General features: G+C 39.4%; 1 protein-coding gene across 1 annotated transcript; it reads left to right on the plus strand.

Moving 5' to 3' along the window:
• The first annotated feature begins 2029 nt into the window (after positions 1-2029).
• Positions 2030-5485, plus strand: LOC134825541 (ankyrin repeat and MYND domain-containing protein 1-like). Its single transcript, XM_063837773.1, has 5 exons — positions 2030-2255; positions 2427-2574; positions 4025-4105; positions 4283-4489; positions 4657-5485. The coding sequence occupies exons 1-5, from the start codon at positions 2157-2159 to the stop codon at positions 4809-4811; spliced, it is 690 nt and encodes a 229-aa protein (XP_063693843.1). The 5' UTR covers positions 2030-2156; the 3' UTR covers positions 4812-5485.
• The last annotated feature ends 9853 nt before the right edge of the window (positions 5486-15338 follow it).

The raw sequence follows: 15338 nt of genomic DNA on the forward strand, positions 1-15338 counted from the left end.
CTCCACCAGGTTCACCAGTTCTTCCAGTTCTAAAGCGTAAAGGAAATTAGAAATCTAGATCTAAGAAATTTGATGATATTACTACAACATACAAATATGCCTATATTGTCGCTAAAAATGTTACCTTTAGTTTTACCTCGAAAATTAGAAATTTTCAGAAAATGTGTTATTGGTCTGGTTTGGGGAGCGGCCTAGGGCGCTTTAATTATTCTTGCCCATCATCAGCCGCTTCCCCGGTCCCCGAGACTTCATCTTTACTTTCGTCTGGTTTTCCACTCTCTGTTCTCTCACCAAGTTACTAGCTAGGTAACATGATAATCGAGCTGAGTTACAGTTTTCAACGTAACAACGATTTCGAGGATGGTTCAGACAAATCCTCGCTCTCACCCATCTGAGCAACAAACCAGTGCACTGCCAACTATGCTACCTCACACTTGCATGTTTATATCCAAGCAAAAGTTAACTTTATACTAACATTGTTTACAAAATATTTACTTGCACGCACGCAATTATATATTGATTATACCGTATATGGCGCGTAATTGGCTGTGCAAATATCACGTGCTATATGCCGCCACTAAGCGCGCTCAATCCCTACCTCGTGACTCTCGGGCGACCCTCACGTGACCGATTACACACCGATCTCGGTGTGTGACGGAAACTAGGAAAAAGCTAGTTTGAGCATCAAATAGGCACCTCTCACTCAGCAGCTGCAGAGTTTAATATCTTACACCTGTCACTCGCTTTCCGGACCCCGGACCGGATTGTGGGAAAACTCTTCAGTCTGATAATGTTAGTCGGACTGACAGGAAACGGCTTTGCGTTCCTTTTCGAAAAATTAACGTTTCGGAAGTGCAGAAATCAACAAATTTCTCAACATCACGCAACCAGCTCGGTAGCTAAACATCTATAAATTTCAACTATTATAATACCTACATTTACAATTTCATCGTCAAAGATTTGAACTGTGGATTAGTAAATATCTGTCTTAAGCTGTCATAACATCCAAGCGAACATTCTAGAAGACACAGTACTAGCTGTTTCATATTTGGCGGGAAATCATTATATCAGCTCATGGTTATTTATTACCACTAGTGCCCGTCGGAGCCGCGCACACGTGCACACTCGTACATTGAGCTACCTATACTTTACACCCTTCTTACTTTCTTACACCCGCTCGGAATCACTTCTTGTATTTTCTCTGTCAGCTGTTTCGTCTGCTCGATCGTCTGCTTGGTGACGGAGCCCCTGTGTCATGTATATATCATGTGCAATTCTGTAAAGTGTAAACCGGCTGCTATTCATTTTCTGTAACTCAATACATTGTTTTGACGATGTAACTGCTATCATCTTCATCATCGCTCTCAGCGAGTATAACCTCAGTCTTGCAGCAGAGGACAATAAGACAGTAAGTTTATAACATCTCAAATTTTATATATAGCGTTGTTTGATGGAGGCATGGTTTTGGGACTGTATAGTCAGTATATAGTGTTAGCTGTGCGGGGTACCTTGTGTTCTGGTGTTTTGTAGGACTAGCTGAGATCACACTGTTTGCTACTAACTTTCTGGATCTCAGCGAGATAGACCCTTATATTAGTTTTGGTAGAGTTGGTGGGAACTTGTGTCAGAATATATTAGGAGGGTGCGATGTAGCGGGGACTCACTGTACCCAGGGAATAGCTTGTACTTTTATCCTGACCCTACTGATACCCCTCATGGTCCACTAACTAAACCCAATTGTGTCCCCGTGTCTCCACTAACTAAACCCAATTGTGTCCCCGTGTCTCCACTAACTAAACCCAATTGTGTTTCCGTGTCTCCACTAACTAAACCCAATTGTGTCCCCGTGTCACCACTAGCTAAACCCAATTGTGTCCCCGTGTCTCCAATAACTAAACCCAATTGTGTCCCCGTGTCTCCACTAACTAAACCCAATTGTGTCCCCGTGTCTCCACTAACTAAACCCAATTGTGTCCCCGTGTCTCCACTAACTAAACCCAATTGTGTCCCCGTGTCTCCACTAACTAAACCCAATTGTGTCCCCGTGTCTCCACTAACTAAACCCAATTGTGTCCCCGTGTCTCCACTAACTAAACCCAATTGTGTCCCCGTGTCTCCACTAACTAAACCTCCCCACAGCAATAATAAACCAGCTGATGACAGTGGGAGGGGACATAATGTCCTTGGTTCCTGTGGGAAAGAGTGGGAAACACATGGGAACTGCTGTAGACTACGCTATGCATGTGTTCTATCAGGTTAGTGCTGAATAAGCTTCAGTTCCTTTTAAAAGCTGAGTGTGAGCTAGCTTTGTTGAAACTTATGATAATGAAATAAACTTTAAATATACATATATATCCAGGCTTTTATCTGATACAATCACTCACTAAATAATTGCGGATCCCTGATAACCCGATCCCACTACACAGGACAAACGAATAGCGCACACTCCATTCCACGCCCTGACCCCGGCCGAGAGGGAGATATACATCGCCAGAACCAACCTCCTCAACCACATGTCTACACTTCTCAGGGACGAGGTCCAGAAACGGGAACAGACCATGAGAGAAGAAGCAGGTACTTGATAAAATCAATCAGTCCATTAATTAGTTCACTAATTAGTTCACTAATTAGTTCACTAATTTGTTCACTAGTCGATATATATTTCCTTGAGAAGGGTGGTGTTCAAGCCAAATTTTAAGAATTAATCTGTTGGATGAGAAATAGTATCCTTTAATAATGTTAACACACCATAAGAGTGGAAACCTGCTAAGGTTGAATAGCGAAGACGAGAAGTATTATTTGTTTGTTGCTATCCATGTTATTTATTTTGCTTAACCCTAATAATATAATTGATGTTGTAGATACTGGCACTCTTGCCAATCATCTTTAAAACTGGGGAGAGGGGGGTGCAAACTGTTGCCTGGTGTCGTTAGTAATCAGATGCCCCCACTTCAGGGCCCCATTCTTGGTCCGTTCAATTTACCATTATCAATGATGTTCTACATGGCTTATCTGATGTTTCGAATGCTCTGAGATTTATCCATCAATACCTTAAAAGTTAAAATATCTCAAAATTATTTTTCTCCGTACCCATTTACTAAAAAATCTCTGGAAGTCTGGACAGTCGTTTTACACTAAGAGTTAACGCAGGTCCAGAACAAGATGAAAGTGCTGGAGCAGTGGCGTAACGTTGCCTGTTGGCGCCCCCCTGCCGAAAAAGGCGCCCCCCTGTTGGCGCCCCCTCCCCTTTTGGTGCCCCTCCCTAAAATTGAACAAATTAGGTGATTTAAAGAAAACACCCTCAAAGTCCAACAGACGCGCTAGTCGTGCAAAAATTGGCGCTAATGGTGAAAAAGTGGGTGCTAATGGTGAAAAAGTGGGCGCTGATGGTGAAAAACTGCGCTCTAGTGGTGAAAAATTGGGCGCTAATGGTGTAAAAATGGGTGCTAGTGGTGAAAAAGTGGGCGCTGATGGTGTAAAAATGGGCGCTAATGGTGAAAAAATGGGCGCTGATGGTGTAAAAATGGGCGCTAATGGTGAAAAAGTGGGCGCTGATGCTGTAAAAATGGGCGCTAATGGTGTAAAAATGGGTGCTGATGGTGAAAAACAGGGTAAGAGAGCTTGTACCGATGGTCCAACAAGGAAAGACGATGAGCTTCACGCTAGCGAAGCCTAATCTCCATCTTCCTTCTATTGATCTGTGCTTTCTTTGTGCTATCATCATCTTTTCACACGAAGCATGTTTATCACATACCATATCCTGAAATACATCTAATAGAAATATCTACATCTAAAGTGTCCACAGTTTTTAACCATTCGTGTGTATGTGTGTGTAATTCTTTATTATACTCTGCATACATTTTTCATTCACCTTTAATTTATATGTTAGGCGCCCAAGTAGTCGCGAGCAGGGTTTGCTATTTGTTTACCGTGTTCGAGATTCCATCATAACCTGGCGGCAATATTTCATGACCGATTTAAAACTTTTCCATGCAAAATAATCCTACAATCTGTCACTTCTCAGAGTTGATGGAAGCTGAGGGAAAGAAAGGACACAAACCAAAGATGCTGTTCAAGTATTGTTACGAGTGTGGTCGCAGCACTGGTTAGCCGATATTTTCATTGATCAGTTGATATTAATTAGTTATTTGGTTGATACAAAATCATTAATAATTGATATATACCTAGCGAAATTAGGATTTTACAACTTTCTACCTGCTACCTTGATAAGTTGATAGTACCCCAAAAATTCAATATCCATCCTAATGGTGATATATTTCAGGCGTAAAACTTTCTCCCTGTACGAGATGTTTCACTGTTTCCTTCTGTTCTCAACGGTGTAAACTAAAAGCCTGGACCAGCCGCCACAGGAAGGAATGTACTAAATTAGAGAACAAACAGAAGGAAAAGAAGGAGAGGGGACCTTCTGTTTCTGTTTCTCCACCCCCTGTTAAAGTAGTGAAAAAGGAGGAGTCTGCCTCAAAATCAGGTCAGTTTTTTAGATTTATTAACTTTAACTTTAACTTTAGGCGCTAATTTAGGATGTTTCAGCAAACTTTCTCCGGATACAATAATATTGGGTACAATAACAGTTACCTGTTTATCTATTTCATCATGAGTCTCTACTTTATTTTCAAGCACTCCTTTCTATTTCAGACACGGGCAAAAAAGGCAAAACACGCTCAGTCTCCAAAGATATATTCGGAAAGAAGAACAAACGGGACAACAGACGAGGCAAGGACGACGACCAGCCGGAGATGATAACCCACGCTCTTCCTAGGATCGTTAACCTGCAGCACAGTAACATCTAGGAATTTCAAGAATTACCGCCTCCAGAGATCTCAGATCTTCCACTGACTATTATGAGGGCTGATGTGTAGCGCGGACTGCAGCTGCTTTTATGCGAAGTTCATACCGCGGCGCGGAGCTCTGATTGAGATCGGAATTCTTGCGATCAATTCTTTTAGTAATCATATCAGACGGATGGATTTTGAAACATGCTCATATTAACAAATGAAGTCAAGGGTTATTTAGTTGAATATATTTATTAACAAGAAATGATGATCGTAATAAAATTAGTAATTCGCACAATTATTGAAGAATTATTGAATTGAGGTGAATTGATTAATATATCCGCCGGGCCGACCGTTACCCTTTCCGGCCTTACACACAATTTTGATTAAAAATTATGATGATCATAACGGTATTTTTTACTTCATTGAGGAATGAGAATCAATCTCTTTTGTAATATTTTCCCAGAATTTACAAGTGTCATTACGATTTTAAAGGCACCAAAAGAGACTTCACGGGCCTGCTGTAAGTGTAAATTATTATCCACTTCAATGTATTTATATATGTTTAAACTTTAAAACTAATCATGAGCACACTCACTCACAAATATTTGATGTATGATGTAAATTTTGTATATATGTTCAGAATCAGATGTGAATTATACCACTTCCTCAGAAAAACTTTTATCCCGCTATGTAACGCCTTTTTCTTGTTATAATTATATTATACTAAGTTGAGAAATTTTCTTGATTTTGGAGTCATGAAGTATCTAAGTATTAATTGAATCATCAAGTACATCGTTCACTATAAAACGAAATGCTCAAGAGCTCGAGTAGTTTTAAGTAGTCATGTCCAGAGCCATGGCCTTACAGCTAGTTATCGCTTCAGTCAATTTATTAAACAAATATCTTTGCTTGGAAAATGATTAACTGTCACAGACAAAATATGTGGTAATAATTTTCATTATCCTGATCCTATTGACCATCCTTGGCTGATTCAACCGGGCCGTCTCCCATGTCAAGTGTCACATTAATTGTCAGACGCTGCCAGCCACATCATCTCATTGATTCCGGGTCGCGAATCTAATCTGGGGGGGGGGGGGGGGGGGGTGCAGGGGATACTGCACGCGCACGTGCAGTATCTTCCACATCACCACTAAATGTTATTGTTAGAGTTTTGCGTTACACGTTAGTTTTTGTTGTATACTATCTGCATATAGTTATCGTACCAAACTCGCTACCTGTTCATTAGTATAGATTGTTAGCAATCCTCTTCCATTTATTAAATATCTTCCGGCTAGGAGCTGCATCTCTCATCCATGGTTTGTGGTTCCATGCTACATTGCTACTGCTGCTGCTACTACTAATACGATCATGTTGTATTCAAATTGAAGATATAAAGGAATAGTACACCCTGTGATTGAGCTTTTCATTATGAAGTGAAACAAATTCTTCGCATTAATATTGTGGAGCCAGGGTACACCTGGTTATTGGTTAAAACGCTTCCACCCCGATATATTTTACCCGATAAATGTATTTAATTGCAGTTGTGAAATAAATTTAAACTGTGACTTTGAACTCTGAACCAGTTTAACGATATTTTGCCGGTAAGTTAAGTTGGTAATGTTTGCAATGATAAACGATCAATCATAATTTCATGTCAGTACTTGATTCGCCCTGTCGCTCAACGTGAAATTTAGAAATACTTGGTTCTAATCAGATCCAGGCTCGAACTATAGCTGCATGGTCAGGATCCAGGAGGTAGGCATCGGTAACACAATAGAATTATAAGTGGTCGCTGTCAAACTGTAACATCGCAGGGGTAGTTTTAATTAGCTCTACAGTATAAAAGTTTCATATAATATGATATCTATGAACATGATCCTGTACTGCAGTGAGTTTATAGCTTTTAATTACTGCTCGATTGATATGAACGCATACTTACTTATTACTTCTCCGCGTTCCATGCACTCAGCTCTCGGTAAGCATTACGTAATCACCACGTGACTATAAACCACGTGCAAATCTTCAAGCGTGCAAAACGACCCTCATTTTTTTATACGCTTTAATATAATTAATAAACCAAATCAACGTTTTTGACAATACAAGGGGACGAACTTTTGCTACATCTCCAAACCGATGACCACAAGGAACTGAAACCGAGGGGTTCCGTTCAGGCCCTTCACACTTTGTTTCTGTCTAGTTCTAATGTACCGTCACAATAGTGACATTAATATAGAAAGTCCCGCTGGCGATCATTCACTGTAAACAGAATATAATATGTTTGATGTCGGTCATGTGACTTATACAGCACGTGACCCAGTGTATAGTCACGTGACTTATACAGCACGTGACCCAGTGTATAGTCACGTGACTTATACAGCACGTGACCCAGTGTATAGTCACGTGGTATACACATAGAGCTCTACATTGTGTTGTACATGATGATAATTACCAGATCTGCTGTATTAGTTGTACTGGTGGAATGTAGTTGTAAATGCTTAAATGTATAACTCAATAAGTTGTACTTTCGCGGATGGTTATATATTTATATTATCTGTTTAGCTGCATTTACCATATACCTTCAGTCTCTGATATAGATGTATTCTGTGTAAAATTATCTTTATCCCGGTTGTTGCGACAAGTGAAAATGCTCTTATTAGGGAAAGGAGTTTACTCTGAAATATAGACTTTGCTTATAAATAGGTCAGTTTTGATACAAGCCTTTGTTTACGCTTCTTTTTTATTTGCTGCACAATTATATAATATGATATTCTCCAGCCCAAACTTGATAAATGCGTTTAATGAAAATAAATCTTAATCACCCGAAACAATCACATTTGCATGTGCACAATAATTATACTTACTATACTTACTATCCGTGGAGTTTAAATTCCCAATTAGTCAGACTGAGCAGGTTGAGCTGTAGTAATACACAGTACTGAGGTGTTAAAATATTTTCATTACTATCTTCAGTAACATCCTGAATCAGAAACTCGGTTAATATCAGTTACTATCCGTATAATATACTTGCTGGTAAACATTATTAGTTGAGAAGCACTGAACTGTTGACTTGTCCTCAAAGTAATGAACACTGTACAGTATAATATATATTATATTATACACAGTATATATTTATTGTCCTCAAAGTAATGAACACTGTAGGTACAGTATATAATATATACACAGTATATAATATATATTATACAGCACACTGTGTGTACTGACAATACTGGACGCTAAGCTATAATAACACACATAAACGATGTAATAGTAGTATATATCATCTCACTACAGTGTACATTATATAGCTGTACATTCTCCTTGTATAGCCAGCTGCTGCCTGTACCTCCGTGTGGTATGTGTATAGTAGTTGTAGCTTTGTTTACTTGCTCATGTGTTGTGCTGTTTTAGTATATGTTATAACTTATAGCTGGGTTTATCTCGGTTCCCGCCCCAATATAACCTGTATTCCCGCCTCAATAATATGCTAGTAATATGTGTAATCTGCTGTTGTGCTGTTTTAGCTCTGTTCCCACCCCAATATGTGTAATCTGCTGCTGTGCTGTTTTAGCTCTGTTCCCACCCCAATATGTGTAATCTGCTGTTGTGCTGTTTTAGCTCTGTTCCCACCCCAATATGTGTAATCTGCTGTTGTGCTGTTTTAGCTCTGTTCCCACCCCAATATAATGTGTAATCTGCTGTTGTGCTGTTTTAGCTCTGTTCCCACCCCAATATGTGTAATCTGCTGTTGTGCTGTTTTAGCTCTGTTCCCACCCCAATATGTGTAATCTGCTGTTGTGCTGTTTTAGCTCTGTTCCCACCCCAATATGTGTAATCTGCTGTTGTGCTGTTTTAGCTCTGTTCCCACCCCAATATGTGTAATCTGCTGTTGTGCTGTTTTAGCTCTGTTCCCACCCCAATATGTGTAATCTGCTGTTGTGCTGTTTTAGCTCTGTTCCCACCCCAATATGTGTAATCTGCTGCTGTGCTGTTTTAGCTCTGTTCCCACCCCAATATGTGTAATCTGCTGTTGTGCTGTTTTAGCTCTGTTCCCACCCCAATATGTGTAATCTGCTGTTGTGCTGTTTTAGCTCTGTTCCCACCCCAATAAGTGTAATCTGCTGTTGTGCTGTTTTAGCTCTGTTCCCACCCCAATATGTGTAATCTGCTGTTGTGCTGTTTTAGCTCTGTTCCCACCCCAATATAATGTGTAACCTGCTGTTGTGCTGTTTTAGCTCTGTTCCCACCCCAATATAATGTGTAATCTGCTGTTGTGCTGTTTTAGCTCTGTTCCCACCCCAATATGTGTAATCTGCTGCTGTGCTGTTTTAGCTCTGTTCCCACCCCAATATGTGTAATCTGCTGTTGTGCTGTTTTAACTCTGTTCCCACCCCAATATGTGTAATCTGCTGTTGTGTTGTTTTAGCTCTGTTCCCACCCCAATATGTGTAATCTGCTGTAACCCCACTAGTCACTTAAATCAGCATCAGGATAGTTGAATCTTTCCCGACCTGGCAACTTGGTCGTTTAGCTCCGGACAGTCTATGCAACGTCTATGCAACGTCCATGCAACAACAAAAGAACCGTCTATGCAACGTCTATGCAACGTCCCTGCACAATGAACACTCTATGCACACTCCCTGCACGGTCAGTCTATGCAACGTCTATGCAACGTCTATGCAACGTCTATGCAACGTCCCTGCACAGTACCATATGAACACCGGCTACTAGCCGGCTACTAGCCGGCTACTAGCCGGCTACTAGCCGGCTAGTAGCCACTTTTGTAATAACAGCTCCTCAACTTCACATTACCAACCGGCTACTAACCGGCACTTGAAAAGTGGTCACTAGCCGGCTACTAACCGGCTACTAGCCGGCTAGTGACCACAAAGTGGCTACTAACCGGCTACTAAGCGGTCACTAGCCGGCTATTAGCCGAGCTCTAAAGCAGACCTACTAGTAGCCGGTTCCAAACCGGCTACTAGCCGGCACTTAGAAAGCGGTCACTAGCCGGCTACTAACCGGCTACTAACCGGCTAGTAACCACCAAGTGGCTACTAACCGGCTACTAACCGGTCACTAGCCGGCTCTTAAGCGGACCTACTAGCCGGCACTCGAAAAGCGGTCGCTAGCCGGCTACTAACCGGCTACTAACCGGCTAGTAACCACCAAGTGGCTACTAACCGGTCACTAGCCGGCTCTAAAGCGGACCTTCTAGTTCCAAACCGGCTACTAGCCGACACTTGAAAAGCGGTCACTAGCCGGCTACTAACCGGCTACTAACCGGCTAGTAATAGGTCTGCTTTAGAGCTCGGCTAATAGCCGGCTAGTGACCGCTTAGTAGCCGGTTAGTAGCCACTTTGTGGTCACTAGCCGGCTAGTAGCCGGTTAGTAGCCGGCTAGTGACCACTTTTCAAGTGCCGGTTAGTAGCCGGTTGTTAATGTAAAGTTGAGGAGCTTATATTACAAAAGTGGCTACTAGCCGGCTAGTAGCCGGCTAGTAGCCGGTGTTCATATGGTACTGTGCAGGGACGTTGCATAGACGTTGCATAGACGTTGCATAGACTGACCGTGCAGGGAGTGTGCATAGAGTGTTCATTGTGCAGGGACGTTGCATAGACGTTGCATAGACGGTTCTTTTGTTGTTGCACGGACGTTGCATAGACGTTGCATAGACTGTCCGGAGCTAAACGACCAACTTCCCCCCGACCTTGAATAAATCTCTTCTTCGTGGTTTTATTGTGTCGTTGGTTTTCTGTTTTGGATTTAGATTAATTCGATGTAATGGGTTACTGCGGACATAGTTCACTATGTGTTTACCGTGTTTGGGTGCCCATTATATTTTACAGATGGGGGCGATATTTTGAACGATTCTATTTTATATTCATCTATTGCTGTACTCTGTAAAATTTGAAAAGTATTTAATTTTTTTAAAATGTTTTAGTGTCCTCTGTACGACTGTGCCTGTTATAGTTAATCTCAGATCCTTGTACCTTTTACTGTGTCCATGATGGTCTATACTACTAGACTACTATACTGTAGGTTTACTTTTAGATACCTTGATTATACACTTCCTTGTCGTCGAGAAAAACTAACACTAAGTCCCTTAAGTATATGTAGTATGTGTGTAAACTTTACTAGCCTATATACTCAGTATGTAGGAGAGTGAGTGGGTTTCTCAGCTGTACACGGTACACAGCTTTTGCTATAGCTGTACATTATTGCTATAGCTGTACACTATTGCTATAGCTGTACACTATTGCTATAGCTGTACACTATTGCTATAGCTGTACACTATTGATATAGCTGTACACTATTGCTATAGCTGTACACTATAGCTATAGCTGTACACTATTGCTATAGCTGTACACTATTGCTATAGCTGTACACTATTGCTATAGCTGTACACTATTGCTATAGATGTACACTATTGCTATAGATGTACACTATTGCTAAAGCTGTACACTATTGCTAAAGCTGTACACTATTGCTATATCTGTACACTATTGCTAAAGCTGTACACTATTGCTATAGCTGTACACTATTGATATAGCTGTACACTATTGCTATAGCTGTACACTATAGCTATAGCTGTACACTATTGCTATAGCTGTACACTATTGCTATAGCTGTACACTATTGCTATAGCTGTACACTATTGCTATAGATGTACACTATTGCTATAGATGTACACTATTGCTAAAGCTGTACACTATTGCTAAAGCTGTACACTATTGCTATATCTGTACACTATTGCTAAAGCTGTACACTATTGCTATAGCTGTTTACTATTGCTATAGCTGTACACTATTGCTATAGCTGTTTACTATTGCTATAGCTGTACACTATTGCTATAGCTGTACACTATATTGCTATAGCTGTACATTATTGCTATAGCTGTACACTATTGCTATAGCTGTACACTATTGCTATAGCTGTACACTATTGCTATAGCTGTACACTATTGATATAGCTGTACACTATTGCTATAGCTGTACACTATAGCTATAGCTGTACACTATTGCTATAGCTGTACACTATTGCTATAGCTGTACACTATTGCTATAGCTGTACACTATTGCTATAGATGTACACTATTGCTATAGATGTACACTATTGCTAAAGCTGTACACTATTGCTAAAGCTGTACACTATTGCTATATCTGTACACTATTGCTAAAGCTGTACACTATTGCTATAGCTGTTTACTATTGCTATAGCTGTACACTATTGCTATAGCTGTTTACTATTGCTATAGCTGTACACTATTGCTATAGCTGTACATTATTGCTATAGCTGTACACTATTGCTATAGCTGTACACTATTGCTATAGCTGTACACTATTGCTATAGCTGTACACTATTGCTATAGCTGTACACTATTGCTATAGCTGTACACTATTGCTATAGCTGTACACTATTGGTATAGCTGTTTACTATTGCTATAGCTATACACTATTGCTATAGCTGTACATTATTGCTATAGCTGTACACTATTGCTATAGCTGTACACTATTGCTATAGCTGTACACTATTGCTATAGCTGTACACTATTGCTATAGCTGTACACTATTGCTATAGCTGTACACTATTGCTATAGCTGTACACTATTGCTATATTCATACACTATTGCTATATTCGTACACTATTCACTATTGCTATAATTATATTCATACACTATTGCTATAGTTGTTAAAAATATAATGTGTTGTACTGCATTGGATATGTATATTGTGTTGTGCATGTTTTTGTCTGCTAACTTTGCAACCGATAGAATATGCTTATGAGTTTCTTATCTTAAACGTAGTAAATTGTTGTACGGAACTTGCCGTATAGAGTATGTGGTATCTTGCGTTGTATTCTCGTAGTTTGACGTATACAAATATTTGTTAACCAATATTACAACAATAACAAAAGACATGTAAAACACCGAACGAACGGATATATTTCGAATAACACCTGATCACAGTTCAAAGTCTCAGCAGACCACGAAACTCGAGTGCTGACACGTGCATTTTAATTCCTATTAAGAAGAAGATGCTTCAATTTCAACAGAGCATCAAAATACAGTTTCTTGGAAATACCAATCATGTTCCCGGAAACTAACTAAGTGTCTATTAGAGTATTTATAGTCTAATGTCTATTGGTTAACTGGTATTAATATTCTGGTTTTCGTTCAGTATTCTCAATCAGTTATAACCCGGACCCCTGGAATCTTTAATTTAACAATGTAATATGAGGCTGTTAATTAATCCCAAAAAATAGTTCTCACTAAGCTTTAATTACCTTACTTGGGAATATTATAGCGGGTTAATTTTAATAATCTGACTCGGCGGGTTTTATTATGACTGGTAAAATTTTTGACCGGGAAAAATATGGCGGAATTTTCCAAAACCCACCACTTTATCCCAGTCATAATATTCCCGAGTAAGGTAGACTTTATTCGTTACTTAATTAAAGCTAAGCGAGATTTTTCGTCTCAGATTGAAAAAACAAGACCGTCTACGATGTGACGAAATTAAACCTTGTCCTCGACCCAAGACCTGTTCTTACTCAATCTCGATCACAGACTAGTGTAGTCCTATTTGATAGTTAAAAAATAGAATTCAAAGTTCGAACAACACACACACACATATAATGTCAGTAATGTTTACTAACCAGCGTCCAGCTATAATGTTTAAATAAAATAATTAATTTACAAACTTAAACTGGCCCTAATATCATTTCCACAAGGCCTCCCCCCAGTAAGCGCCGTTACAACCTCCTAGCAACATCACCAGGTTGCTAGGCAGCAGTATTGACTTCCGTCACAACTTAGCCACAGAGTGGAGAACTACTTCCTAAAAACGTATCAAAAGACAAAATGCTCTTCCTAAATATACTACAACCTACCTCACAGCGAACTCTGTGTATAACAACCCTTTGCCGTTAGCCTTGTCAGTACACCTCGTCCGTCGAGCTGACCACATTTTTAGTCGAAAAGATTGAATTTTATTTTGTCGTTTTCGCGTTGGATAGATACATGGTCACGTGATACGAGGATGGTCTTGGTAAGTGTGACAGCTCAATACTGGCTTCTCTATGACGCTCATGGCACTAACAACAAATATTTTGCATAGTATAATACGTGTTCACAACATAACATATCGTAAAGTGACTAGAGTCTAGAGTTTTTAGTTGGCTGCTGCAAGCTTAGTTTTTTTAAAAGATTGTCATGTGAAATAATAATTCAGCTTCATGTCCACATTCCGCAGCCGTAGTCAACTTGTCTAGCTATTCGATCTAGAGATTTAGTAGTAGGTTTTTTTAGGTAGTAAAATTCAAATCTGTTCATCTCTGATCTCTCGTCATGTATTATGTAATGTTTCAAAATGTTACTGATAATTTAGTTTACTTTTTCGTAATATAATGACCCGGCAAGCATTATGTGGCCATATTCATCATCACTAATGATATATATTAATAAAATATCACAGCTTCGTCGTTCACAAATATTGCGCACGATGACTGATGAGTGATGGACGGTTCTCGAATTACAAATTGAGGCTTCGAGTCTCGAAAGTAAAAGCTTATCGGGTTATTCTCACAACTTAATCTTTTTTATTTGTGTTATCAGTAAAATTTGAAGGTTTATCTCACCATGTTAATAATGGTCGTGTCTTTGTTTTTTCAAATCTCTTTCTTTTCTTTATTAAACACTTCTTTTTTTCGTTCCCTTTGTAGTTGTAACCTAAGTGTCATTTATCTGTTAAAGTTGATACTTATACTACTACTACTATTGTATTAACGTTAATAGGTTAATAATGTGTAGGTCTTTTGTCGCAACATATATTCCGATAATGTATAATCCCTTACGTTGTAAATGCAATTTTGTCAGTACCGAAAAGTTCATTATTTCCATATTTCAGCATAATAAGACTGATTTGTCGCTCGTTTCAAATAACAATTACTTTATCAAATCATTAGTTAACTATTGCATTATTTATTATGATAGTCATCATTGTTCAGTATCTTCACCAAGATGTACGTTATGGTGCAATTACCGCTTTAGCCTGTCATTTGTTGATTTAACCAGTTTCTAGAATCTAGATAATGCTAGAATCTAGATAATGCTAGAATCTAGATAATGCTGTAGGGAATTGAGCTAGCAAACTAGATAATGCTAGAATCTAGATAATGCTAGAATCTAGATAATGCTGTAGGGAATTGAGCTAGCAATCTAGATAATGCTGTAGGGAATTGAGCTAGCAATCTAGATAATGCTGTAGGGAATTGAGCTAGCAATCTAGATAATGCTGTAGGGAATTGAGCTAGCAAACTAGATAAGCTAGATGGACCAGGAACACTAACTAAGTAACTAGTAACTAGGAACTCATTTGCATTGAACACTAACTAAATAACTAGTAACTAGTAGGAACTCATTTGCATTGAATACAAGTTTTCTATACTTGATTTGAACAGCTGACGAGTGATCCTATTCGTGATATTGTTTTGCAGTTTAGCTGCAGTTAAGCTGCAGTTAAGCTGCAGTTAAGCTGCAGTTAA

This window comes from Bolinopsis microptera, chromosome 13 (assembly GCF_026151205.1).
Source record: "Bolinopsis microptera isolate Bmic1 chromosome 13, MBARI_Bmic_1.0, whole genome shotgun sequence".
NCBI classification, from domain to species: domain Eukaryota; kingdom Metazoa; phylum Ctenophora; class Tentaculata; order Lobata; family Bolinopsidae; genus Bolinopsis; species Bolinopsis microptera.

Coding starts and splice junctions, on each gene's coding strand:
- LOC134825541 (XM_063837773.1), top strand. CDS start 2,157: ATGACAGTGGGAGGGGACATAATGTCCTTGGTTCCTGTGGGAAAGAGT. Junction 4,106..4,282: donor CGAGTGTGGTCGCAGCACTG/GTTAGCCGATAT, acceptor GATATATTTCAG/GCGTAAAACTTTCTCCCTGT. Junction 4,490..4,656: donor GGAGTCTGCCTCAAAATCAG/GTCAGTTTTTTA, acceptor TTTCTATTTCAG/ACACGGGCAAAAAAGGCAAA.